This window comes from Mauremys reevesii, linkage group 12 (genome assembly GCF_016161935.1).
Source record: "Mauremys reevesii isolate NIE-2019 linkage group 12, ASM1616193v1, whole genome shotgun sequence".
Classification (NCBI taxonomy): Eukaryota; Metazoa; Chordata; order Testudines; family Geoemydidae; genus Mauremys; species Mauremys reevesii.
In genome coordinates, this window is record NC_052634.1 from 12847715 (window position 1) to 12873077 (window position 25363).

At 46.1% G+C, this 25363-nt stretch overlaps 3 protein-coding genes across 6 annotated transcripts in view; 1 reads left to right on the top strand and 2 right to left on the bottom strand.

Moving 5' to 3' along the window:
- Positions 1-139, bottom strand: part of ST14 (ST14 transmembrane serine protease matriptase) — a 58068-nt gene extending 57929 nt beyond the window's left edge. The window contains exon 1 of the mRNA XM_039496787.1: positions 15-139. The gene's annotated coding sequence lies outside the window, so the exon portion shown is untranslated. The remainder of the gene's footprint in view (positions 1-14) is intronic.
- A 7938-nt stretch (positions 140-8077) lies between these two features.
- LOC120375794 (transmembrane protein 45B-like) lies at positions 8078-18826 on the top strand. The gene is made up of 6 exons (XM_039496723.1): positions 8078-8198; positions 11489-11674; positions 13902-14111; positions 16445-16629; positions 17704-17849; positions 18644-18826. Exons 2-6 carry the CDS (start codon positions 11491-11493, stop codon positions 18783-18785), a joined length of 867 nt encoding a protein of 288 aa, XP_039352657.1. The 5' UTR covers positions 8078-8198; positions 11489-11490; the 3' UTR covers positions 18786-18826.
- A 6216-nt stretch (positions 18827-25042) lies between these two features.
- The window catches only part of NFRKB (nuclear factor related to kappaB binding protein), a 31892-nt gene continuing 31571 nt past the window's right edge, over positions 25043-25363 (bottom strand). For all 4 annotated transcript variants that reach the window (XM_039496701.1, XM_039496700.1, XM_039496702.1 and 1 more), the window contains exon 28: positions 25043-25355. In XM_039496701.1, the coding sequence (XP_039352635.1) occupies positions 25230-25355 (126 nt within the window). In that variant the 3' untranslated portion in view covers positions 25043-25229. The remainder of the gene's footprint in view (positions 25356-25363) is intronic.

The window sequence follows — 25363 nt, forward strand, 5'->3', positions numbered from 1 at the left end:
GTGTTAGCACCTACCTCAGACAGTTTTTAACACCTTTAAGATGTGTTCACTGGGTGTGGTCAAGCAGTGGCTCCTTCAATTGTTTTCATGGTAGGAGGGTGTCCAGGTGAGTTTACACATCACTTGTGTAAAACAGAATTAAATCATCCCCACTCATGGTTTTTCCCTGGGCAGAGTGAGAGAGAAAGAACAGATCACCAGGGGAAGATGCTAATGCATTTCAGGCAGGGGCTCAAACACTACCTTCATGAGGGCTGTAAGAACCTGACTAGAACAGAACAACCCTTGAGGCAGCTCCCAGAAATACCACACCTCAGGGAGGCCCAGCGGTCCAGAGATCGCACACAGCAGTGGCATCTGCAATCCCCTTCCACAGGCTGCGGGTTCCATTGCATCCCCCCACCCCCCTTCCATACACACACACACACACACATTCCCTTTGTTGGAGCTTCCTTATATGCTTCCTACAAGAATTGCTAATGCTAAAGACCTGTGCCCACTCCCTCGCTGTGAGCTCACCCCAGAGCTAGGCACAGCCGGGCCCTCCAAGCAGCAGCAATCAGAGTAAAGAGTCTCAAACAACAGAACTAGCACACATATTGCCGTGGAAGCAGGGTGCTCAGAAGAGGATTTCCAGACTAGATAGGCTAGGGCCTGAACCTCCCTCCCAGTAATGAGTACGCGGGAGAAGGATCTGGCAATCCAAGTTAGTGCTGAGCGACAGGGAGTGCTGCGTGCAGCCGGGGCAACGATATCCATAAATGCTACCTATAGTTACATCTACTGTAACAGTCTGCATCACACCAGGGAAGTGATCCAGGATCTGGGCGGACAACTGCAAGGCTCCTGCAGATGTCCTAGGGACAGGGTCCTTCATGCCCATGCTACTCTATAAACATCCTGAGGGCAGTTGCTGAAGCTATTAGGGATGCTAGTGACTAGGGCCCAGATTCACAAAGGCGCCTACCTCCCATTGATTTCAGTAGAAATCAGGTGCCTAAATACCTTTGAGGATCTGGGCATAGGACTCCTTTCCATTCCCAGCTCTGTCATGGACCTGCTGGGTGACTTTGGGTAAGTCACCTTGTCTTTCTGTGCCTCAGTTTCCCATCTGTCATGACACAGCGCCGAGGGCTCTCACTCAGGTTCTCCATTATGCAGGGTACCAACATAGTAGAAGAGACATCCCTGTGCTGAAGCATTTACAGTCTATGTTAATGATAAAAAGCAACAGGTGGGTGAAACACACACAGCTGTAAAGTGCTTGAGAGCTCTCAGTGAAAGCCATCTAGAAGAGCTAAGTACAATTAAACTGAAAGCTGCTGCTGAATTGGTGTTTGGAACTGGATGTCACCCATTTGATCTGGTGTTTGTGGCACAGAATGGGGAGTCAGACGTTTTGGGGGCCAGGAGGGGGTTTCTGTCTCAGCCACAGATCCTCTGTAGCTTTGGGTAAGTCATTTCACCTCTCCGAGCCACAGTCTCTCTCTGTGAGATCACATACTTCTCAGGAAGGGAACGAGGGTAAATTCAGTCACATTTGCACAGGGTAAAGTACTGAAACAAATCCATAATTAGCGACAGCTTCCTGGTGGCCACTCTCCAGCACAGAGATTCAAAACCTCTTGTTGACAGCCTCTTCCTGCTTTAAAAGCACACACCAATAGAGCCTATAATGGACAATTGCCGTTAGCAGTAGAGGGGGAAGGTCTCTGAGATGAAGCTGAACGCTTCCTAGTCCATCCTCTAGAGGGCAATAATGAAACTCACATTATTCTGTTATCGGTGGCCATCTGATGAAGGGGAAAGAGGATCTGCTTTCTCAGTCATGGAAAGACCAGTGGGAAGAGAAACAGGGCTTACCTGGGAGTTTTGCCTAACAACTAAGTGAGGACATTGGGGTTTGGCTCCAAATACAGATGTTCAACAGAAGAGGCAGCAGCAGCAGTCGGAAAGGAGAGGGCATTTCTCCAGGAAGACAGCGGTACAAAGAACGTGTCGATGGCAGCTCTAAAATGACACAGCTGAGGAGCTGGAACGGGAGTGGGTGCTCTTTTTTGCTTCTTTATGGGATACAGCAAGGGCCTAACACATGGCTGGGCTGTTTCTGCTTGTGCTTTTGCACTGGAAACTAGCTCTCCCCTGCCCAATTTTCCTCGCAAGACTCTATGGATGACTGGAGAATGAAAAGGATTATGGCATTAAAAGTACTATGGGTGAAATCCTCACTCTATTGACTTCAGTGGAGGCCAGATTCACCTCATGCATTTAAATCTGAATGAGAAATATTTAGTCAGACACTGATTTTAACAATGTATTTAACTCAAACACCTGAGAAACACTTGGGAGAAAAGGTCGGTGTTAAAAAGTCAACAGACTCCCTCACCCTTTGATTAAAGAATAAGAAAGCTCACACTCCACATCTCTGAGACCTCCAGTGAGGCTACCAGAAGCATTAGGGGAGGCCAGACTTGACATTCCTGATATTTCTAAGGTTAATAAAAGGTGGGGAGAGGGATTGAAGACTTCTGCACAGCTCATCACAAAGAGGCAAAAGGCAGTGGTTAATTTTATTCCTTTTGCTTGTCACCTTTCACAAGGAGAGTGAGCTGGGGTCTGTCAGAGAACATCCTGCCCCCTGCACCAGCTTGATTGGCAGAGGAACGCTTCAGTCAGGAAGCCAGAATATTTGTGCTGGCACGGGGTGAAAGAGTATGAGCAATGCGTGTCAGATGAGCTGCGGAACAGCTGCAATCGGAGGGGAGAGGTGATAAGAGGACCTGAAAGTCTGAAGAAACGATGTGGAGTTGGAACCTTGACTTCTAGATCGGGGACTTTCTTCATGCTTGGATAGGGTGACCACATTTCCCAAAAGGAAAATGGGGACACTGAAGGGGCTGGCCCGAGTCCTCCCCCTGCTGGCCCAAGCCCCCATCCCCACAGGGCATGGGGTGGGCAGGCAGGGCTTGGGTGAGCAGTGATGCACATACTAGATGGGGGACCATATTTTCCAAAGGCTGGGGCTGGCATCGCCGCTCTCCCCGCCTCCCATGTTCCTCCACACACCATTTTTTTTAAAAAAGATAAAAGTGGGCATTTGTCCCCTTTGCTCTTATCAGCTGATCAAGAGCAAACGGGACAAATGCCCACTTTTGCCAAAAAAGTCAGGACAGCCAGGACAGGGCTTAAAAAGGGGATTGTCCTGGCCAAGATGGGGCGTATGGTCACCCTACGCTTGGAGGGATCTGGATCTGGGATTCTGGCTTAGGGCCATGAAGGGAAATGGAATTAAAGGAAGAAATGTCAGTGACAGGGCTAGAATGGGAAGCCTAAGAGCGAGAGATAGAGATTTCTCTTGGCCCATAAAGCTAGAGAGAAGATTACCCAGCAGCAGAGCTGACATGGGGGAAGCAGCCAGCCCTTCCTTCTGGTTTGTTGAATGGTTTAGTAATTAAACCGGGATTTAATTCAGTGAGGACAGCCCTGCAGCAGACAAAAGGAACTGGAAATGTGGGAAGTGCGAGCTTGCTGAGGGTGCAATCCATCCCATCATCCAGATCATTAATAAAGATGTTGAACAAAATCAGCCCCAGGACCGACCCTTGGGGCACTCCGCTTGATACCGGCTGCCAACTAGACATTGAGCCGTTGATCACTACCCGTTAAACCCGACAATCTAGCCACCTTTCTATCCACCTTATTGTCCATTCATCCAATCCATACTTTTTTAACTTGCTGGCAAGAATACTGTGGGAGACCGTATCAAAAGCTTTGTTGGAGTCAAGATAGATCACATCCACTGTTTTCCCCATATCCACAGAGCCAGTTATCTCATCATAGAAAGCAATTAGGTTAGTCAGGCATGACTTGCCCTTGGTGAATCCATGTTGACTGTTCCTGATCACCGTCCTCTCCTCCAAGTGCTTCAAAATGGTTTCCTTGAGGACCTGCTCCATGATTTTTCCAGGGACTGAGGTGAGGCTGACTGGTCTGTAGTTCCCTGGGTTCTCCATCTTCCCTTTTTTAAAGATGGGCACTATATTTGCCTTTTTCCAATCCTCCGGGACCTCCCCCGATCGCCACGAATTTTCAAAGATAATGGCCAATGGCTCTGCAATCATATCAGCTAATTCCCTCAGCACTCTCAGATCCGGACTTGTGCATGTCCAGCTTTTCTAAATAGTCCTTAACCTGTTCTTTCACCTCTGAGGGCTGCTCACCTCCTCCCCATGCTGTGTTGCCCAGGACAGCAGTGTGGGAGCTGACCTTGTCTGTGAAGACGGAGACAAAAAAAAGCATTGAGTACTTCAGCTTTTTCCACATCATCTGTCACTAGGTTGCCCCTCTCATTCAGTAAGGGTCCCACACTTTCCCTGACCTTTTCCTAGTTGTTAACATACCTGTAGAAACCTTTCTTGTTACCCTTCACATCCCAAAGAGATGGCCTGTAACTCTGCCATAGTGAGAGATGCAAAGACAAAACTACCCCAGGGAGCAGCAGCTGGCTGGATGCTTGGAAAACTAGCAGCAGCCTCCAGTTGCAGTGTGTTTACATTCCAGAATCTCAGCAAAGGTGTGATCTGAAAAGCCCCGTGAATCCACCTGATCCCTCTTCTTCGAGCCTTTTCTTGCCTACAGACTTGTTCTACTATTGTATGTTTGGGTCTTGCCTGCTCTCAGTCTCTCCCAGCTCCTGTCTGTCACTTATCTGTACGGGGGCAGTGGGATTTTCCTATCTCCATTTCCCATCAGAGACTCAAGACCCATCAGCAGTTTCTGAACCAAAGTTCATTGCACCATAGCCAATAAAACCATCCCTGGATCCGAGTCGCTCACAGCGATTTAGGAAATTTCCACTGCTTGCATCCGAAGAAGTGGGTATTCACCCACGAAAGCTCATGCTGCAAAACATCTGTTAGTCTATAAGGTGCCACAGGATTCTTTGCTGCTTCTACAGAACCAGACTAACACGGCTACCCCTCTGATACTTAACAGTAAAGGGTAATTTATGGCAGCTGTGCGTGTATGCGCTAGAGGGAGAGAGCGTGCAGCATGTCTTAGCACCCCTGTGCAGGAGGGGGCCATAATTTGATTGCTGCAGACTAACGGGAGGGGTATAACCAGTGTGTGCAGCGTGACAACAAGAACAGTAGTGGGAGCAAGGTTCCCTGCAGCAGGCTCAACCTGTTCCCAAGGAGCCCTGGCCATGAAACTAGCCAGACTCTCATCTTACCTTGTGAGGCTTTTCTCTGTTAGCCCTTTCCAGACAGGGCTCGTCCTGCAGAGCCGTGCCAGGCGCCGGGTTGTGCGAGCAATTGCCCATTGCCTGGAATCACGTCAGTCAGTCAGGATCCATTTCCACCAGGCCAAACTACAGCTGGGTGAGGGGAGAATCCTCCAGTGCTGGGGGAGTCACTGCTGCGGGAAACCAAACCATTCGGCCCTTCCTGCCAGCGTCAGGGAAAGGAACGGAAACATTAGTAGGAAAACAGTCGTCATTTTGATACCAGAAAGGCAGATGTCCAGTGTGGGAAAAGCTCAGATACGGAGTGGGATAAACCTGGAGGAACTCCAGGGATGTCAATGGTGCGTCTCCATATTCACACTGGGGTCACTTGGAGCAGAGCTCGACCCAGTCACATTTTTGGCTTGGAGTCAAGGGGCAGATGATGAATATTTTTAACACACAGTGGAAAGTTGCAGTCTCGGATGGGAATGCTGCCATTGCTCACCAGGCATCTCGGTGCCCATAAGCCCCAGGGCCCTACTTTAGCAACCAGAGCTGTAATTAAGGGGGCAGAGCACCAACAATTGCTCTCACGCTGAGCTTCCTCAAACTGCTTCGCTGTTGCTGCCTCTCACAAGTAGCACAGTGAGACTGATGGTCTGTTGGCTTGTCTTGTTTCTAAAAGAAGTGAGATGAGGCCTGTTGTTGGCTTGACATTAATGTTCCCTTGAGTGCTGTAGTTTCATTCTTCAATATAACCCCCCAGCAGCCCTTGGGTAGATGTGGCTCACCCTGGGGAATGATCAGCCCCCACCCCTACTGCACATGCATCCGAAGAAGTGAGCTGTAACTCACGAAAGCTCATGCTGAAATAAATGTGTTATAGTCTCTAAAGTACCACAAGTGCTCCTGTTCTTTTTGCGGATACAGACTAACACGGCTGCTACTCTGAAACCTGTCCAGGACTGAGTTGCCTGTTGTGTAATGGCCCCCATTTGCAAGGAACTTGTTTGACTTCTATGGGCATTACTCAGAAGTACCAATAGCCTCGCCTACAGTGGGTAGCGCATCTATTGCTGACAGTGGCTTGGAACCCAACCAGAGAAGAATGTGCAAGCGTAGCTGCACGTTTAAGAGAGAAGAAAATTGTGTTCAGAACCAGTTCTGCTACCACCCATTCTCAGCCAGGGTGCTCTTTGTTGAGGGGACAAGGTGTCATGCATTTACAGGGTCTGTATTGGGCCCTGGCCTTTAAACAGTCTCCAGGGAGCAACCCATTAGCGTGCCCAAACCCAAGAGTTCACACTTTGTCACAAAGGCAGGTCACCTTGCCTCAACGTCTCCTCGACTGGGCCTTTGGGCTCCAGCAACCCGATTTCTCACCCTGAGCTCCTACAGCGAGTCCACCTTAGTTCAGACTCCCTGCGTGACTTCCATGCCTTTGGGGAGCGAGGCAAACCGTGTGTATCTGTAGTGAGGCAGGCCTGCCTCTTCAAAACAAGCTAGCATTGATTAAGCAACTGGAAGTCCTTAGGCTGGGGATGATAAAGCCACGCTCAAGTCACAGTCCATATTGGTAGCAGCGATTGTCCCACAATGCCATGCTCTTCCATCTTGGGTCTCAATCGGTCTCTGGGTCAACTGCCCCAACTTCTTACCACTGAGACCTGACTCTTCATCCCTTTGTCTCTTGCTGTAACCCAGCTGTGTTCACATGTTCAGCCTGCCTCTGCTTCCCAGCCATTAAGCATGAAACGTTCAGTCATCAGGGCTCCCATTGTCTCTTCTGGATACTCCAGTCATATGCGTTGGCTGTATTCCACTCTCGCTGGCGGTCTTCATACCAACTCGGCTTTTGTGGGTAAAAAACCCCCACTTCTTCAGATGCATCTGAAGAAGTGGGGTTTTTTACCCATGGAAGCTTATGCCCAAATAAATCTGTTAGTCTTTAAGATGCCACCGGTCTCCTCATTGTCTCTATGACTGGTGATCAGCAGAGTGACAATCCAAGCAGGACTGAGAGATGTGAGCTGCTTGGGTGGTGGAGCAGCATGCTTGGGTAGGGGACAGGAGGGTCAGGATGAGAGGGCCGGGAACGCTAAGTAGGGCCAGCAAGGGGGACATCTTGCCCTAGTCCACAGTAAAATAAGGGCACTTTGTACAGGCCTAGCATGGATGCCACATCATGGGGCTGATCAAAGAACTCAGCTTTTGATTGCTGTTTTCCAACACAGAGATATTTATGTCTTAGCAGTCTTGCTTTAAAAAGTCTTTCAAACTAGGCAAAACGTTATACTCAAATCTCACATTCTCTTCCATGCTTTCTGATTACGTTTGCCAATTACCCAAGCAGTTTCTGTTTAAACTCTCTTCTCACCTGGATTCTTGCAGAAAAAAAATGTTACCAAAAATAAATGGTCATCCCTTCTTTGATTTCAGTTACTAATATTTGTTAAAGATTCAGTCCCCCTGCCCATTCAAGTAAAAAAAAAAAAAAAAAAAAACCACCTGAGACCTCCCAGAGATTCTCCACCAAAACCATTCCTGGTATTTCTAAGGTTAAAAAACAACAACAAGCTGTATGTGTTCGCCCACTTTTCCTTTATGGCTCAAAGAAAAATGAGAGGTTAATTAAAAAATTAGAACATTTGAGTGACATCTAAATCAGGGAGGGGAAGCAACGTGAGGAAATCTCATTAATACAAAGACCATGAATGTGGGGAAAGAGATAATAGAAGATTCAGCAGTTATATGGATAAAATATTGCAAAAGAAGGGAACACCCACAGATTTTGATCTTTGGAATGTTCATTCACACAACTGCTCCTGTCTATTCTCCACCTTATTACCAGGGGAACAGCCTTGAGCCTGCCGTAGCTCATACAGCATCCTGAGATCAAGAGGGGGCAGATGCACCTTGCTCTCTGCAGCCAGGGGGACAGACCGTGAGCAGCGTGGTGTGTGCAGCACAGGTAAGTTCCCCTCCTCCTCATCCCACAATACGATCAGTTGTATACTTAGGTACTTATGTGGGGCCGGGCCACTCAGACTGGAAACTGATGATGGATCAGAGGGGGCAGCATCATTTGGATGCTGAAGAGGTGGTCACAGGGGGACGCCACGAAGCTTTGTGCGGTCTGTTATCCAGACTTTGCTGGTAGGAGGTGGAGTGCAGGTCCTTGGGGAGGGAAAAGATCCTGGGAGTGATTCCTGCCATTACATGCCTTCTCCTCACCTCCCCGCAGTCTCTTGGGGGGTCTCCCTCAAGCCCCTAAGCAAACGTATAATGTTGAGGATGAGAATAGAGAGTTAATCTAAGTGGTGGTAGAAGATACGGAGAGTATGACCAATATTTTGAATCCATCAAAACTCCCCCATCTCCAGGAAAACTGACTTTAAGCCTCCTTCTGCTTCAGGTTTACAAGCAATAAATAATGGAAAGAGAAATATCTCTGAAGTTATTAAGTTAGCTAAAAGAATCTGACACTTCCACCTTGTTGAATGAAACCCTAGGAGAGAGACAGGGGGTGGGGAGGTGAATATGCAGAATACTGTATAGACCCTTTGCAATACAAAAGGTTTTTAATGGGTTAAACTCTAATCAGAGGCCAAGGAAGTTAGCGATGGGAATACCAGCGCAGAGATCACAGGAGTGAGCAGATGAAGAACCCATCAGAGAGGGATTTTTAGATTTTTAAACACTGCACTTAATAAATTACAAATAAGGACCCAGTCTTTAAAGATCTGGTGCAGGTTCATTACATCAGACAAGTACAATCTCTTAAGCATCAGAGCTCCAACTTTCCTTCTGATAAGGGCACTTTGGTTCTGATCTTACAGACTTCAGAAAAGCTGCTATAATCCTCTCTGCTAAATAATATGCAACATTGCAAAACAGTAGTCATACGAGTTTGAGATGGTTATTACAATAGCAAGGCTAGATCGTCATTACTGGGTTGTTTTGTAATTGTTATATAACAACTGCTAGCTGGAAAACTAATGAGTTCAGATAAGTTTTTGGGTTGGGTTGTTTTTTTTTGTTGTTGTTTTAAACACTGCTCAGAGGTATTATTATTATTAGAGAGGATTGGGAATTTTTGTAGAGTGGTTTTTCAATGGAAAATGCCTATTCGTTGAGCTAAGACAGGCGCACCCACCAATAGCTTGGAGGGGTAGGCACCCACCTGAGCTGTGGGAGACCCCGCTTTAAGTCTCTGTGCTGCCTGATGCAGACCAGAGACTTGCACCAGAGTTTCCACCGTCCCAGGTGAGTGCTGTAGCCAGCAGACTATTGGCTGTTCCAGGGTGACTTGCATGAGCTTGCTCTCTGTCTGGGCTTTTCTTTGTAAAAATAAATACTTGGTAAGCTCTTCATTGGTTTCCTCCCAATGGAATGTGAGAGGTACAGGTGACAAATAGGCCTGCAATGGTTAATAACTATTCATTCTTCCTGGCCCTCAAAAATCAGAGAAACTATCCTCATCTGTTTACTCAAAAATACGATCCACCGACCTAGTCCTGAACGCCACCTAGGAAGTAAAGACAACAACAAGGGTATGTGTACGTGATTTAAAAAAAAAACACCCTGCAGCATCGAGTCTCTGAGGCCAGGTCTACAGGGGCTCATGCTATGGCACTATACAAAGCATTGTAGATGTTCAGGGTTGGACTAGAACTGGGGATCCGAAACCCACCCTCTGCCCCAGGCTTCAGAGCCCGAGCAGCAATGTCTCAATGGTTATTTTTAGTGCCGTAGTGCAAGCCCAAGCCTGTATGGGCTCAGAGACTCCCTGCTGTGGAGAAATATGTAGACATACAGGGACATATGTAGACATACCCTAAGAAAACAATTGACTTCGTATAGGATGCTTTGTCTCAGAAACCACAGATGAGTGAGAGGTTCACTTCTCCAAGAATAGAAACTAAGATGGTCAGATAAGACTATTGTTCTTCTTGCCTAGGCAGGAAACTCCTGATTTACAATATGGCCAAATTTTCTCTCCCCCTCCGCCTGGCCTAGGTAAAAATAACCCCTAAGGAGGACACAAGCTCTCAGTTCTGGTACCTGGCACCACAGCACCCCTGGAGGCCAAGGAGCAGTTGAAGGGAAAGTCCAGCCCAGAGCTGGCTGCCCCAAAGACAATGCATGCTCAGTGGTTCTTTGGGAACGGCACGTAGTCTACTCAGCACTACGAGCTATGAGGGGACGGCGCGTGCTCTGCGTAGAGGAAATCTTTGGAGAGGTTAGTTGCTAGATTCTACCAAGTCTCTGCTGCATGTGTGTGAACAGAGATTTTCCAGAGACTTCTAACTTGGGCTAATTTGGATACATTTTCACAGGGATGCCCAAAGGCATATCCCTGGCACCATAGCCACCACCCACCTCTCCCCCGCTAAATTTCAAGGACTTGCTCCAAATCATGGGGGAACTACAGCTTCTCAACAAAACAGTTGTAAGATTTTTTTTTTTTTTTTTAAAGATGGACAAAATGTGTTTTTTCCTAATCTTGGTCTCAGAAATGGCCCAGCTGTTTTAGCTGAAATTTCCCCCCCAAATTTGGCTTGAGGCAGACATCTAGCATGGGAAATTTCAGCTCAAACTATTAAAGTCTGGCAAAGTTATAAGCAACTGAAAACAGGGTCTTATAAATAGGAAGTGTTGGAACAACCTTAAATATACACAGTCCTACCTACACTAATAATACTAATACAAGTTGTCACCTCATTATTCACCGGCTCTTCCATGTCACTAGAAAAACATCAGTCCTAGAAACAGGCATAGAAAAAAGCCATCGTAAGAGCCTCTTTCTCGTGAAATAATTGCCACCTGCAAAGCCATACCCCATTCTGGCTTCAGAGCCGAAGTCCCCATAAACTATTTTAAATACAATCCTTTCCAAAGCCAGTGACCTTTTACTCTCTATGATCACGTTGTCTGGAAACCTACCTAGGATCTCAGAAAAAAGAGGAAAAGATTGAGGTGGGAATTAGTATTATCCCTACACAATAAATCCTGATTATTGAGGTCAAATTTTCAAACCTGGGTGGGTAAAGGAATCAACAGGATCTGTAGGTGCTCAGGACTTTTGAAAAACAATCAGCCCTTTATGAATAGGCTGGGAAGAATTGCTCATTTTGCTGGCCAGTTATAAATGCTGTAATACAATACAACTCACAGTTACCTGTGTAATTAAGAGCATCAGAAAACCTCATTTGCTTTCCAGCATGAACACTGATTGCTTTCTCTTTCAATGACACTCAGGGATGAAAAACTTTGAAGGTCATGCCCTGCCAGGGTGCTACTTCCTGACAGTTGGGGTCCTGTGGTCTGTGAAATACCCCATCAAGTATCTCATGCAGAGGGAGAATGAAAACATCAGCAAAAATAAGTGGTACCAGTATCTGGAGCTCCTGGAAGGGATGGGCAAAGTTATCATTGCTCTAGTGGGTAAGGACTGGAGCTCATTACCTTCCTTTCAACTAGTAGCAGTGTGTCATTCCCCCAGCTGGCCAAGGTGTCAGCACCCACACTTGTCCATCAGAATAACGAGCACCAAATAAGTTTTCTCCTATAGATAGGGCCCTACCAAATTCACAGCTATGAAAAACACGTCACCGACTGTGAAAGCTGGTCTTTTGTATGATGTTACCCTATACTATACACATTTCACGGGGGAGACCAGCATTTCTCAAATTGGGGGTTCTGACACAAAAGGGAGTTGCAGGGGGGTTGCAGGGTTACTTTGGGGGGGGGTCATTGCCACCCTTACTTCTGCGCTGCTGTCATAACTAGAAAGGGAAGGGAACAGCCCTCCTGTGTACAATACTATAAAATCCCTCCTGGCCAGAGACACCAAAATCCTTTTACCTGTAAAGGGTTAAGAAGCTCAGGTAACCTGGCTGACACCTGACCCAAAGGACCAATAAGGGGACAGGATACTTTCAAATCTTGGTGGGGGGGAAGGCTTTTGTTTGTGTGCTCTTTGTTTTGGGGTTGTTCTGGGACTAAGAGGGACCAGACATCAATCCAGGCTCTCCACATCTTTCTGAACCAGTCTCTCATATTTCAAACTTGTAAATAACAGCCAGGCAAGGTGTGTTAGTTTTATCTTTGTTTTCTCCACTTGTAAGTGTTCCTTTTTGCTAAGAGGATTTACCTCTGTTTGCTGTAACTTTGAACCTAAGGCCAGAGGGGGTTCCTCTGGGCTCTATAAATCCGATTACCCTGTAAAGTTATTTTCCATCCTGATTTTACAGGGATTATTTTTACCTTTCTTTCATTAATTAAAAGCCTTCTTTTTAAGAACCTGATTGGTTTTTCCTTGTTTTCAGATCCAAGGGGGTTGGATCTGCACACACCAGGAATTGGTGGGAGGGAAAAGGCGGGGAATGGTTAATTTCTCCTTGTTTTAAGATCCAAGGGTTTGGATCTGTGTTCACCAGGAACTTGGTGGAGAAGTCTCTCAAGGCTACTGGGAGGGAGATAGTCTGGGGGGAAGGTAGACAGAGTTTTCCAAATAACTCTTAAAGGCTTTGGGTGGTGGCGGCAGTAAAACTCAGATCTAAGCTGGTAATTACGCTTAGAGGTTCTCACACCAGTCCCTACATCTGTACTCTAGAGTTCAAAGTGGGGAAGGAACCTTGACAGCTGCATTCAGAGCTGGGCGGCCGGAGAGCGGCGGCCGGAAAGTGGTGGCTGTTGGCCGGGCACCCAGCTCTGAAGATAGCTCCATGCCAGCAGCAGCACAGAAGGAAGGGTGGCAATACCGTACCACGTCACCCTTACTTCTGCGCTGTTGCCTTCAGAGCTAGGCAGCCGGAGAGGGGTGGCTGCTGACTGAGGGTCCAGCTCTGCGGTCAGCAGTGCAGAAATAAGTGTGGCAATACCATACCATGCCATCCTTACTTCTGCGCTGCTGCTGGTGGTGGCGGCGCTGCCTTCAGAGCTGGGCTCCCAACCAGCAGCTGCCGCTCTCCAGCTCTGAAGCAGTGCCACCATCAGCAGCAGCGTAGGAGTAAAGGTAGCAGTACCGCAACCTCCCCCACAATAACCTTGTGACTCCCCCCACAACTCCTTTTTGGGTCAGGAGCCTACAATTACAAACACCGTGAAATTTCAGATTTAAATAGCTGAAATCATGAATGTATGATTTTTAAAAATCCTATGACCGTTAAATTGACCAAAATGGACTGTGAATTTGGTAGGGCCCTACCTATAGGCCATGGGAAAGCAGGCAGGATCTGCTCAGCAGGCTCCAATAGCCTGCTCTGTCCTCCAGTTAAAGTTCGTAGTTAGGCCGTGCTGGGCTTTTGAATAGTAATAGATCTTTCTGAAGCTAAAAGACGACAGATGCGCTGTAAATCATTTGCAGATTTATGACAAGAGATCTCACTATGCCCTGCAGTAGTGTGGACTCAATGTCCCATCTAGGTTAAACTAATAAAGTACTTACCTCTGTGGCAGCTGCACCTTGCTCTCAGGGCAAAGGAGTGGGGAGGCGCCACAGGCAGAGCTGGAAGGCTGGGGTAAGGGGATCCTTGCACAGCGCCCGGATTCTGATCCTCTACTCGCCTACGTGCCAAACCTAGAGTAGAAAGGTGGTGACACGCTAGTAGCTTTCTCAGTGACTTGGATCCTGTTCTCCCTTCACACCTGCCCTTTTCCTGTTGGACAGGGATTCTTGCTGGACAGTTTATTCCCGAGGGCCCCCATTTGCATCTCTACACCCAGGATCACACTTGGGTGGACCTGCTGACTTGGACACATGGAACCATGTACTTCGCCTATGGCCTCGGTGGCCTAGTGGATATTCTCATCCCTCTCCCACTTGGGCTGCCCCCGGGGCTGGATCGCTTCATGCTCTCCCAGGCGCTGTTTGTTGAAGGTTAGTAGCAACAGCACTACTGACAAAAGGCTGCGGCAGCCGAGATAACCTAACTGGGCTGCTAAGTGCCCACCACCTGGGCTAAAAAGAAAAGCAGTTTACCTATATTGTCACCCACGCTGAACACTGTTTAATCATCTCTTGTAGCGCACCTTATATGCTGGGCATTCTCTGAGTTTCAATACATGATTAAGCAGACAGGGACACTGCCCGGTAGCATAGACACACATTTATGCCCATACGTTAACTTTTAGGCAGATTCTTTAAGCAGGAGAAGAGTCCAGAGCACATGGGCCATGAGAGGCTTTTTTGTATGGAAATATTTAGCAGGGCTTCTCTCTGCCCCTTAAAAAATCTAGGCATTCAAGTATTTGGTGACAGGACCCTCTTGAAGCATCCTACTTGAAGTTAGACACTGCTGCTTTGAATCCAACATGTTAAAGTGCCTTTCAGAGCCATTTTACAGCGGTGGGTAAGATAACATCTGTGATTCAAAACTGAGCTGGCTTTGCCTGCTGCGACACCGTCTACTCAATTTTTACGTTCCCTCCTTCTCTTAAGGGAAGGGAGACTAAAAGTACTAGGAGTGTAAGTGAGCCTCACACCACTTACTGAAAATATCCCTTCTTCACTCACACCATTTACTAGAGATATGAGAGGTAAAAAAAATAAACCAGGAATGGTTAGATTAAGTCTTCCTGGCGCTCTGCTTGAATGTAATATTCAAGGGTGAGATTCTTGAACTCTATCAGCCTCCATTCATGCCCTTTGGGTCAGTCTTTCAGTTCTTCCTCTATAGCAATAAATGAGGCAGAAGCTCTTATAGCAGCAGTCCCCAAACTGTTTAGGGTCATGCCCCCTCTTACCCCTGTCTGTGCCCCCCCAAGTGGGGCTGCAGCTCCCAAGGGGAGGGGATGCAGACAGGGGTAAGGGGACTAGGGGCAGGGCTGCAGCCAGGGGCTGGGACCAGGGCCAGGTGCAGAGCAGCGGCCAGGCTGCGGCCATAGCTGGGGCTGGAGCAGAGCGGTGCTCCCTCCCCACCGTCTGTGGGGGCTGACTCAGGCCCCGCCATGCCCTCCAAACGTTCCTCAGTGCCTCCCTCAGGAGGGTGCGACCCACAGTTTAGGGATCTCTGTCTTATAGGTTTCAAAATCCTGTTAGCTCTTCTGATCCATCAGCAACACTATGGCTATGTCCACATTACAAGCACTACAGAGGCACAATTGCAGCTAAGCTGCTGTAGCATAGATGCTTCTTACATCGACAGAAAGGGTTTTTCTGTCTATTTAGGTAATCCACCACCCGCATAGCAACAACCAGGTCGATGGACAGGGCCGGCTCCAGGGGTTTTGCCGCCCCAAGCAGTCCAAAAAAAAAAAAAGCGATCGCAATCTGCGGCAATTCACCAGGAGGTCCTTCGCTCCGAGCAGGAGTGAGGGACCCTCTGCCAAATTGCCACCGAATACTTGAAAGTGTCGCCCCGCTCTGGAGTGGCCGCCTCAAGCACCTGCCCTGTCGCTGGAAGAATTATTCCATCGACCTAGACGCATCTACACCGGGGATTAGGTTGGCTTAACTATGGTGCTCAGGGGTGTGAATTTTTTCACATCCCTGAGCGATATTGCTAGGTCAACTTAAATGTTAAGTGTAGACCAGGCCTATGTGGCTTAAACAATTATAAAATCCTTTTCATTTGTAAATTATTCACTTGAGACTTTCATTTCAGAGGAGGCTCCTGGCTCTTTGTTTCAAATCAATGGCTAAGAGAAACTTGGAAAACTTCTGGGCACATGGGCATAGTTTCATTATCAAAAGAAAAAAAAAAAAGAGGGAATGAGAGATTTTAAAAGAATGGGCAGAAACTCAGGCATCAGCACTAGAAGAAAAAGAGAGACAAAGCTCTGTTCCAAAACAGTGTGATTCAGAACAGTCAGTTATTTACAGGAAGAAAGGTACTTCACACAACCTGACTTACCAACAGTCACTTATCAGTGACTTGCCTAGGCAACTGGGAACAGACTGTTTGCCTCAGTCATTTGGACTCTAGGACCTGGCTTTCCCCAGAAATTCTTCCTTTACTTGCTTGCCTCGAGTTTTTAAGTGGCAACATCTCCTTTCAGAACAATAGGTCCTCTCTGTGATCTGCACTCTCAGACCCAAATACGTAGCAGGCACCTTTTCCTTTAAAAGCAGTTGCATGTGCCCAAAGTAGGGAAAATTTCTTCTTCAATCAGCCACAACCTAGGCTCCAGGGTCACTGGCTGGCTCTTTGCGTCCACTTCATCACTAACCATTTAAGCATTATTAGCACAATTTGGTTTGAATTTTGGCAGGTTTTCTCTTTTATTTTCATGCCCATCACCGCCCCCCGCTGGATCAGCACCTCCACTCACTGATGCTGGTTGCCATATGTGGTGGTGCCCTCTGCTCCCTTCTGGAAGTGTTCATGCGAGATCACCCAATCCTGGAGCTCTTAAGGACTACCATGTTCCTTCTCCAAGGATCCTGGTTCTTGCAGGTTTGTAATTCTTATTCTGTACTTTCAGCCTGAATGGCTCTCTCTAATATCCTGAGACCAGCACAACTAACAGCTCTCCGGGTTACAGCAGTTCTCCCTCCAGGTTATAATTGTACGCATTGGTTCTTAAAACATCACCTCTGATTTGGCAGGAAAAAAACCAAACACACACATTTGTAAGACTACGAGCGGCTCAGCCTGGGAATGTTGGTCATTTTGTTGCACATTAGAGCATTCACAACTTAATAGAATCAACAAGAAGCCAAGCAAGTCTTGCACTGTGCCCTTGAGGTCAGCAGCCTTGGGCTCTGTAAGACAAGCAGGAAGAGCAAATTCCAGAGGCTAGAACCTAAGTCCCGCCCCCTTCTGACTAAATTCAAAGGTAAGGACAGTCAGGACAAGCATCTCAAATGATCTCAGCTGACAAGTTGGTGCATTGAGAAAATAGGATAGGCTAATGGTTAAAGTGCCAGCCTTGGACTTGGGAAACCTAGATTCAATCCCCTGCTCTGCCACAGACTACCTGTGTGACCTTGGGCAAGTCACTTGGTGTCTCTGTGCCTCAACTCCCGAACTGTAAAACGGGGATATTAATACCTCCCTATCTCACAGGGGTATTATGAAGATAAAGAAAAACTAGATAGTTCCCCCATTACTATGCTAACGTTAGTACCCCAGGTAAATGGGCTGTCTCTATAGCCAGGACTCAAACCACATAGGGCTTTGCAGATTAAAAAAACACTTGAAATTTCACCTGGATGCACCCAAGGACCCAGTGCAATATGCTCATTGTAGTTGGTCAGTAAGCAAATTCAGTATTCCTTGAAGTGTCTGAATGGTTTCCAATGGCAGTCCCAAGACAGCACGTTAGAACAGTCTCATTAGCAGGTCAAATTGGTGCGCAAATCTGCAGGAAAGTACAACAGGAGTGCAATCTCCTACGCAGACACTAGAGTGCAAGTGGGAGCCTTTGGTCAGTGCATCCATATTTGATACTGAAGCCATATAATAAAGGAGAGGATGGGGTGTTGGGGGAGCTGGCCTGCTCATCATATCACCACTTATTCTAACTAGGTCGGATTTGTGCTGTACCCACCATGGGGAGGGCCAGGCTGGGACCAGACTGATCATGAAAACATCATGTTCCTCAACATGTGCTTGAGCTGGCACTATCTAGGTGCTCTCCTCCTCTCTAGCATCAACTACACCATCGTTTACTGGTACGTAGTGCGGCCAGGCGGTGGGAGAACTGTCTGTGCAGATAGGACAGTATCTAGCCCCGGTTTGTGTCAGAGACATAACATATAACAGCTTATATGCAGTGGGCAAAGAACTCCCATTATTTGTACTGTGGTAGCAGTGGGGGATCAGGGCCTAACAAAAAGATGACCCCCACCCCACAGAGTTTATCATCTATGTATCAGGTGAAAGAACAAATGGAGGAGTGGAATGATTCTGACTGATGTAATAAGCAGGGGTTCCAGCACTGCCTAGCCATTGTCAATGGTGGTTATATGGACTTATTCCATGGGTGAACAAGCCCCTAACATAGCACCTTTAGATGCTCAATCCAAAATAAAACACACTGAACATTTTCCCCTTCTGAACTTATTTAAGCATGAGAGCAGCAAACAGAGGTGACATTTAACTGCTTCCCTGCTGCCAAAATATAAATTCACTCTCCATACAGTTTGGTATGGAACATCCAGTCCATTGAGTTACATGTTGTAGACAGCCAAGATGAGCCTAGGGTACCCTGGAGAAAACATGGCTACTTGGCTACCCAATATGTGCTATACTCAGCACGACTGGGGTTAAACTAATGGCTCACGATTTTGATTGTCAATTTAGGACCTGTCTGTGAAGCGTTGCCTCATTATGCAACGGGACCCTGAAGATTAAAAATTATGCAAAATAGTCATATACATCTTAGTTCTCTCGATTTATTTCCTGAAGGGGGGAGGCTGTCTCATAGCTTGTTAACTATGCCTGTATCAATATTAATCTGTTACAGTTGCATTGAGAGGTGGAAGAAATATGGCAGATGGAGAAAAAATGGGAGTTCGACGTTTGACATGAGTTCGTATACTCCCCTCCTACTGGGAACAGATAACGTGGAAAATGTTGACTCCACGCTGGGGTCTCTTCCTTCCTAGAAGCCACGAGGATTTTCCTGCCCCCCCAAATAACATGGGCTGCAGATTTGTCATGGTGTTTTTTTAACAAAATAAAAATAAAAATGTAAAAAATAAATAAATAAAAAAATCACAGCACGCTCACAGTACATTTAGTAAAAGTCTCAGGTTTAGGAAGAAATGTCACAGTCACTGGGGGGATATGTCAGAGTGGTGTAGGGTGGCCAGATGTTCCGATTTTATAGGGACAGTCCCAATTTTGGGGTCTTTTTCTTATATAGGCTCCTATTACCCTCCCACCCCATCCTGATTTTTCACACTTGCTGTCTGGTCGCCTTAACAGTGGTGGTGTTGGGTCTTGGCCCTAGGGGATGTCAGGCCCTTGGGGGAGGATTGGGCCTACCCCCAAAAGCTGGGAGAGCCTGGGGGAGGTTGCAGAGTGAGCCCATCCCCCACTCACCCTTCAGTGGGGCTCCTGTGCCCTGAGGCTTCCCAGAGACATCATGGACCCATGGAGAAAAAAAAACAAAACACAGTATCTGACTCCCCACCCCAGACCCCAATGACAAACGTGCAGCTCCACAAATAACTAATGAGAGGAAAAATAGACGGGGAATCCGTCGATCTGCGTTCAATTCCTAGCTCCTCCCAAACATTCCTCTGTGATTCTAGCCAAGTCCCTTAACCTCTCTGTGCCTCGGTTAATCAACTGTAAAAAGGAGGATAACAATACTTCCTTTCCACCACTGTCTAGTCTATTCAGACTGTAAGCTCTCCAGGGCAGGGACCGTCTCCTATTATGTATGTACAGCACCTAGCACAAAGGGGATGTGATGTTGGTCAGGTGCTCTAGATTACAGCTGGGCAAAAAAAATTCACACTATTTATTTGCTGAAAAAAATGCAATACTGATTGACCCTAATTCACACGATTGCCCCCTCCGGCTTAGATGCCATTCACAAAACAGAAGAAAGGCATCACCGCCTCTTCCTCTTCTGTTTGTTTTGTGAACCTAGCCCTTTAAGAATGCCCCAAAACATTTGTGTCAGGTCAAATGACGTGCTTCATTCAACCCCAAACAGATTTCAGTTCAGCAACATTTTTTCAGTTTTCAAATTCAGTTCAAGCAGCCCCCCCTCCTTTTATTTAAAAATCAGAACGGCCAAGTGAACTGAAACATGAATTATTCACCCAGCTAGACTCTAGCCACTACTGTAAATGCAAATGAACGTACACTAGATGTCATTCAGTTCTCTTTCAGCAGAATATAAAGGGACTAAGGCAAAGTGAGTTACAGTGGGAGTCTTAAGCACTTTGAGAATTTTGCTCATCATCATCATTCCATTCCTACCCTTGCCGTTAAGACAGACACTCTTTCCATTAAACAGAAACAGCAGCACATTCTCTCTTCCCACATAACGCTGCCTGTTCTGGTGCCTGTGGCTCTGGGGTGTATCGTGCATGCCTTTAAGGCAACGCAGGCGTTAGCTCTAGAGCTGAATGCCAGGCTATGTAAATAATACTTGACAGAAAGATGACTAAGTATTGAAAAGAGGCACCAGGTACAAGACTGGAATCACAAGTACTAAGTCTGGATCTGCCACGGACACTCTCCGCTACTTCGGCCATGTCGCAGTGATGTGCCTCAGTTTCTGTTTTTAAAAATGAGTCAGAAAAAGGTTTCCCTACCTCATCTATAGTGTAAGAATTATTGTCAAGTATTCTGAAGATGAAAAGTGGCTCCTAACATTTAAATCATGGTCTGGAAAGTCATTTTCATTAAGAACCACCCTAGGAGTATCTCCAGGGCGAGTTTCTAGCCGTCAAGGTGCCCTGTACAGTTACAGAACAGACTGGCTTCATTTTTTTAGTACATACCCACCCACCAGTTGTTAAAAAAGGCAGACTTCGCTTCTCATTAAAGGTGTTCATATTTTATGGATGTGTGTGTGGTAGGGGAAGTGTACTAAGGCCATGTCTACACGACAAAATTAAGTTGACCTAACTTATGTCGGCATACAGCCACCACAACAATTACATCGCTAGTATATGTCTACACTTGGCACCTTGTGTCGGCGGTGCGCATCCTCACAAGGAGTGCTTGTATTGATTGTACTGTCGGTGGGGGGCATTGCAGGAAGGCTCCTGAAAGCCAGTAACAGTCGACATAAGCAACACAGCATCTACATTGACTCTGCGTCGACCTAACTATATCAACCTTGACTTTACGCTGCTCATGGAGGTGGAGTTATTAAATTGGCGTAGCTGGGCAGTTACACCGGCAGGAGCGAAATTTAAGTGTAGCCACTTACATAGTTAACAAGCTGTCTTGCATCAACCTAACTCTGTATCACAGACCAGGCCTTAGTCCTTGTGGGTGGCGGCTAGAAGTTACTCTCTTGATGAGAAGTGTGTCTATCCCACTGGTGGAAAGAGGAGGAATTAAGGCACTCGTATAATGCATAAAAATACATACCTTCTTTCTCACGCCATGTGTAGCTTTTCCACACAAAGGGTCTATGCAGAGGTAGCTGCTCCTGCACCTCAGGCCATATACCTCAAATTCTAGCAGGAGGGGCTTCAGAGAAGTAGTAACCCAGGGAGGGCTGCTCGTGTTCAGCAAACAGCTTAGCAGCGACAGTGAAGGAATGAAGAACTCTTTCCATTTAACGAGCCCATAAGAGCAGGGATCTAAAAAGCTCTACCCTTTTGGTGAGGGGAGAGGAGCGTCAATTGAACACTAGTTAGCACAGGCTTTGCAATAAGAATGGCCAAGAGCAGTTTCTTGGCCGGTATAAGCTAATTTAATCATTTTAATATAAACTGTATTTTGGGTCTTCAAAAATTTCAGAGGAATTTGTCCCTAAATGCCACATAACCTTTAGACCTAGAGGGGTGTGATGATTTGGGGAATTTGCCTGTACGCTTTATGAATTCATTGTCAGATCATGAACTCTGTATCTTTATTTCGAATATGGGGCTAGTCGTCATCTTCTCTGTTGTGCTGTTGCCTCCCTGTTCTAAAATTCCAACCTGCAGTGGCAAAGGCCTGATAAGAGAGTCATTAAACATTGACAATCCTCCATCTAAATGATATGGAGATGGCTGCTGCCCAGAGCAAACTTTTTTTTAATCTGAAGTCAGGGAGATGGTCACATGGGCAATGAAGTCACTGGCAGGGATCTGATCACCTGAGGAATTGGAGGGCTGGCCTACACTTGAAACGCTACAGTGGTACAGCTGCAACAGTGCTTCACTGTACACGTTACATCTGCCAAGGGAGAGATAAACCTAGGGGGTGCAGGTCGATGGAAGAATTCTTTCATCGACCTATTACTGTCTACAGTGGGGGTGTGGCTGTTTCACAGCCCTGCATGATGTGGCTGGGTCAACAAAGGGGGGGCTGAAAGTTATAAAAGTTATTACCTCACCCATCTTGTCTCTAACTTCACTGCACACTCACAAACAACAACAACAAAATAAAATATTTCCACTGATAAGAACCAAAGTATACAGAGAGGCAAAGTAAGAAAAATGCTGCTTGAGAACGTATTAAAATTTGATTTAAAGATATTTACTTTGTACATTTTGACATATTGACAATTGGTTTTATTGGTTATAAAGCTTTAAACTTTTGAATAGCAACATCTACTGTCATTAAATTATTATCTGACCCCTCCCACGATTTCCCATAACTATGAAAATGTAAATGGATAAAAAATAGGAAAAAAGCTTTGAGATAAACATTGAATTATCCATTGAAATTATTTTTAAAAAAGTGAATTTTGCCAAGCCTAGAAATAGCATAGGCAAGCGGAACATTTGTCTAAACTGCTAGAATGGTTTGGCAAAAAAACCAAACAAACTAACTGTTGTTGGGAGAACTAGGTTTGGTGAAAGTGGTTTTCAAACTCTCCCTGGGCTGGCAGAGCCGATGAATGCTGCATGGATACCCCAAGTATGTTTTAAACAGACTGTAAACTCTTTGGGGGAGGGGCCATCTTTTCTGTGTGTGTGTGTGTGCGCGCGCGCAGTGCCCAACACAACAGGGCCCTGATCCTTCATGAGTAGGTTCTAGGTGCTACTACAACACAGATGATAAATAACTTATCTGTGGCACCAGCTGGTAAAAGGAAAACAAGCTCAAAACCATCAAAAATAATGGGGGCAAGGGTTCAAGAGGGTGGAGTTTAATGGAGCCTGGCTGGCCCAAAGTAAACCCCTCCTTCTGCAGGACGGAGGGTATCTCCCACCACAATAATGCTCCTGATCTGATGCTGGAGTATAGCTTTTTCCCCCCCTGTGTAATGGCATGAGTTACAAACCACATCTAATTACCAGTAACAGGCTACATTAAAGCTGCAGTGCTGCACAATGTAAGAAAGATATTCAGCACATGTCTCTAAGGCCTGAGACATAACTCCGCTAAATATGACTAGCAAATGGGGATTACCCCGATTTGGGATAGGATATAAAAACATTTCAGGAGTGTTGTGGACAGCACCTCAGTTTAGCTCTATATTTGACTAGCTTTGGTTACCTGACTGAGCTAAACTCGGGTTAAAGAATCCAGCTTCAAAACCAGAAGCCTTCCTGTTCGCAATACTGAAGGAAAAGGGACAAAGACACAGGAAGTGACTCATATGGGGAAGAGGGGAAAGGCAGCTTTGTCTTTCCAGATCTTGTTAAGTGCACAAAAAACATGATTCAAGAGAGTATTTTAAAATGCTGCATTTAGGTACCTAGCTCTCCTCAAATGCAGCTGCCATCTGCTGCTTGATATATTTTTTGTATCTGATTTTCCCAAGTGGGTTGGCTATAGTTAAAAATAAAGAGTGCACGACATATAGGGTCTCAATCTAAATTCGATCAAAAGCCTCATGCTGCCCAGATTAACAGTCCGTGAGCCAGCAATGAATACCTACAACTGAGGCTTTCAAGCAGAATCCAGCCTCAACAATTCAGCTAAACCTTGGAAGACCATGAACAGCAGGGCTTTCTTTTTGAAATAGACTATATTCAATGATGGTATCAATCAAAGGCAAACAGTGTATTAAAAAAACAAGAGGAACAATGTTAAAGAAACCTTCTTATAAATGTAGACGAACAGTGTCTATTAGCCCTTAGGAGGTCAGATGATCTCACTACATTTCACGACAGTATGATAGAACTCTTTCCTTGCCAAAATGAAATGGTCTGTCTAGAACTGAAGGGAGATGGCAGGTCAGATCTAAACAGGAGAGTGGTTACATCTCTGGAGCATGGGCTGTAAATAAAACTGCTTTCTGCATTGTTATTTTTTTTCCTACCCTGACACTTTTGGACTCGTTCAGAGAAAGAATTCCAGTGATGTCAGAGTTGGGAGCAGAAGTCAGTTCACCTCCTGATCTGTAACATGCACAATCCCAAAAACTTGTATATCAAGATAAAAATCGGAGACATATAAAAAATCAAATAAGGCCAGGCCAGCATCAACATGGGTTAAAAGTAAAACGCTTCTCCTGCTTGAGTCAGAGTGAATGCAGCATGGTCAAAACTGAAGGCTTGTTCTCTTTTCCTTTTAAACAGGCTGTAGTCTTCTCTGGCTGATGGTCAGTCACTGAGAAACGTAAGAAGGGAAATTCCCTGGCAGACTTTTCTTCCTGTGTCCTTGCTCTGAGCTCATTCACTGCCAGCCTATCATACATGCAGATACATACATACAATAGCTATTTTACAGCAGAGATTTTCTTCATCAGGCTATGGGACAGGATTCTTCTATCTGGCCTTTGCAAGGATAACAAAGGGAAAGTTTCTCCAGAAATCTGACATGGTGATGGCAGTCAAAGAATCTGGGTTGGGAAGTGAAAGGAGAGGTCTTAAAAAGTTATAAAATAAATAAATATATAGAATTTGTATTACATACAGGTTAAGCCCTAACAATAAAATCAGCCACCAACTACAGTCACCTCTACAGTATATAAAGGGAACTGATAGCTGGACTTCAAGACTAAGAATGAAGCTTGTCCATGACTTCAGAGAATCACTGAATCCCTCTTCCTCTGGCAGCAAATTTCACCGGCAAAGGAAGAACCCAGGCTGACTGCCTGAGGCTAACCCAGAACATAATGCAATGACCGCAAGGCAAACTGCCATTTGCAAAACGGGCAATTAGAATGAGAAGAGAATAAAGACGTGTAGTAAAATCTCCAATTAGTCACTGCTATAGAGCTTGATTTTACAACTCTAGACTGAGATGTTTAGGTTCTTAAGTACAGAGTCTTGTGTTGCTGTACTGAGGTTTCCCTGGATACCACAATTCTGGCTCCAGGCAAGCCATGTTTTGCTTTTGGCACAGGTGAGGCTCCAGTCCAATCTCTGGATGGTCTGCGTTGGCACCTAAGAAGCCCTGACTGGTGATGGATGGGGGAAGGATAATAAGGCCAGGGAAGCTCTTGGAAAGTGATCCCTTTTCACAACTGATGTTCACTGTTGATCCTGTGTCTGTTTCGGAGATGGTGCTGTTGTCACAACAACAGTAGAGACTGCTTTGGTAGAGCCCGACACTGTTCCCTGCTGGAGATGGGAGGCTGATACTGTTTGAATTCGCACCTGTTTGA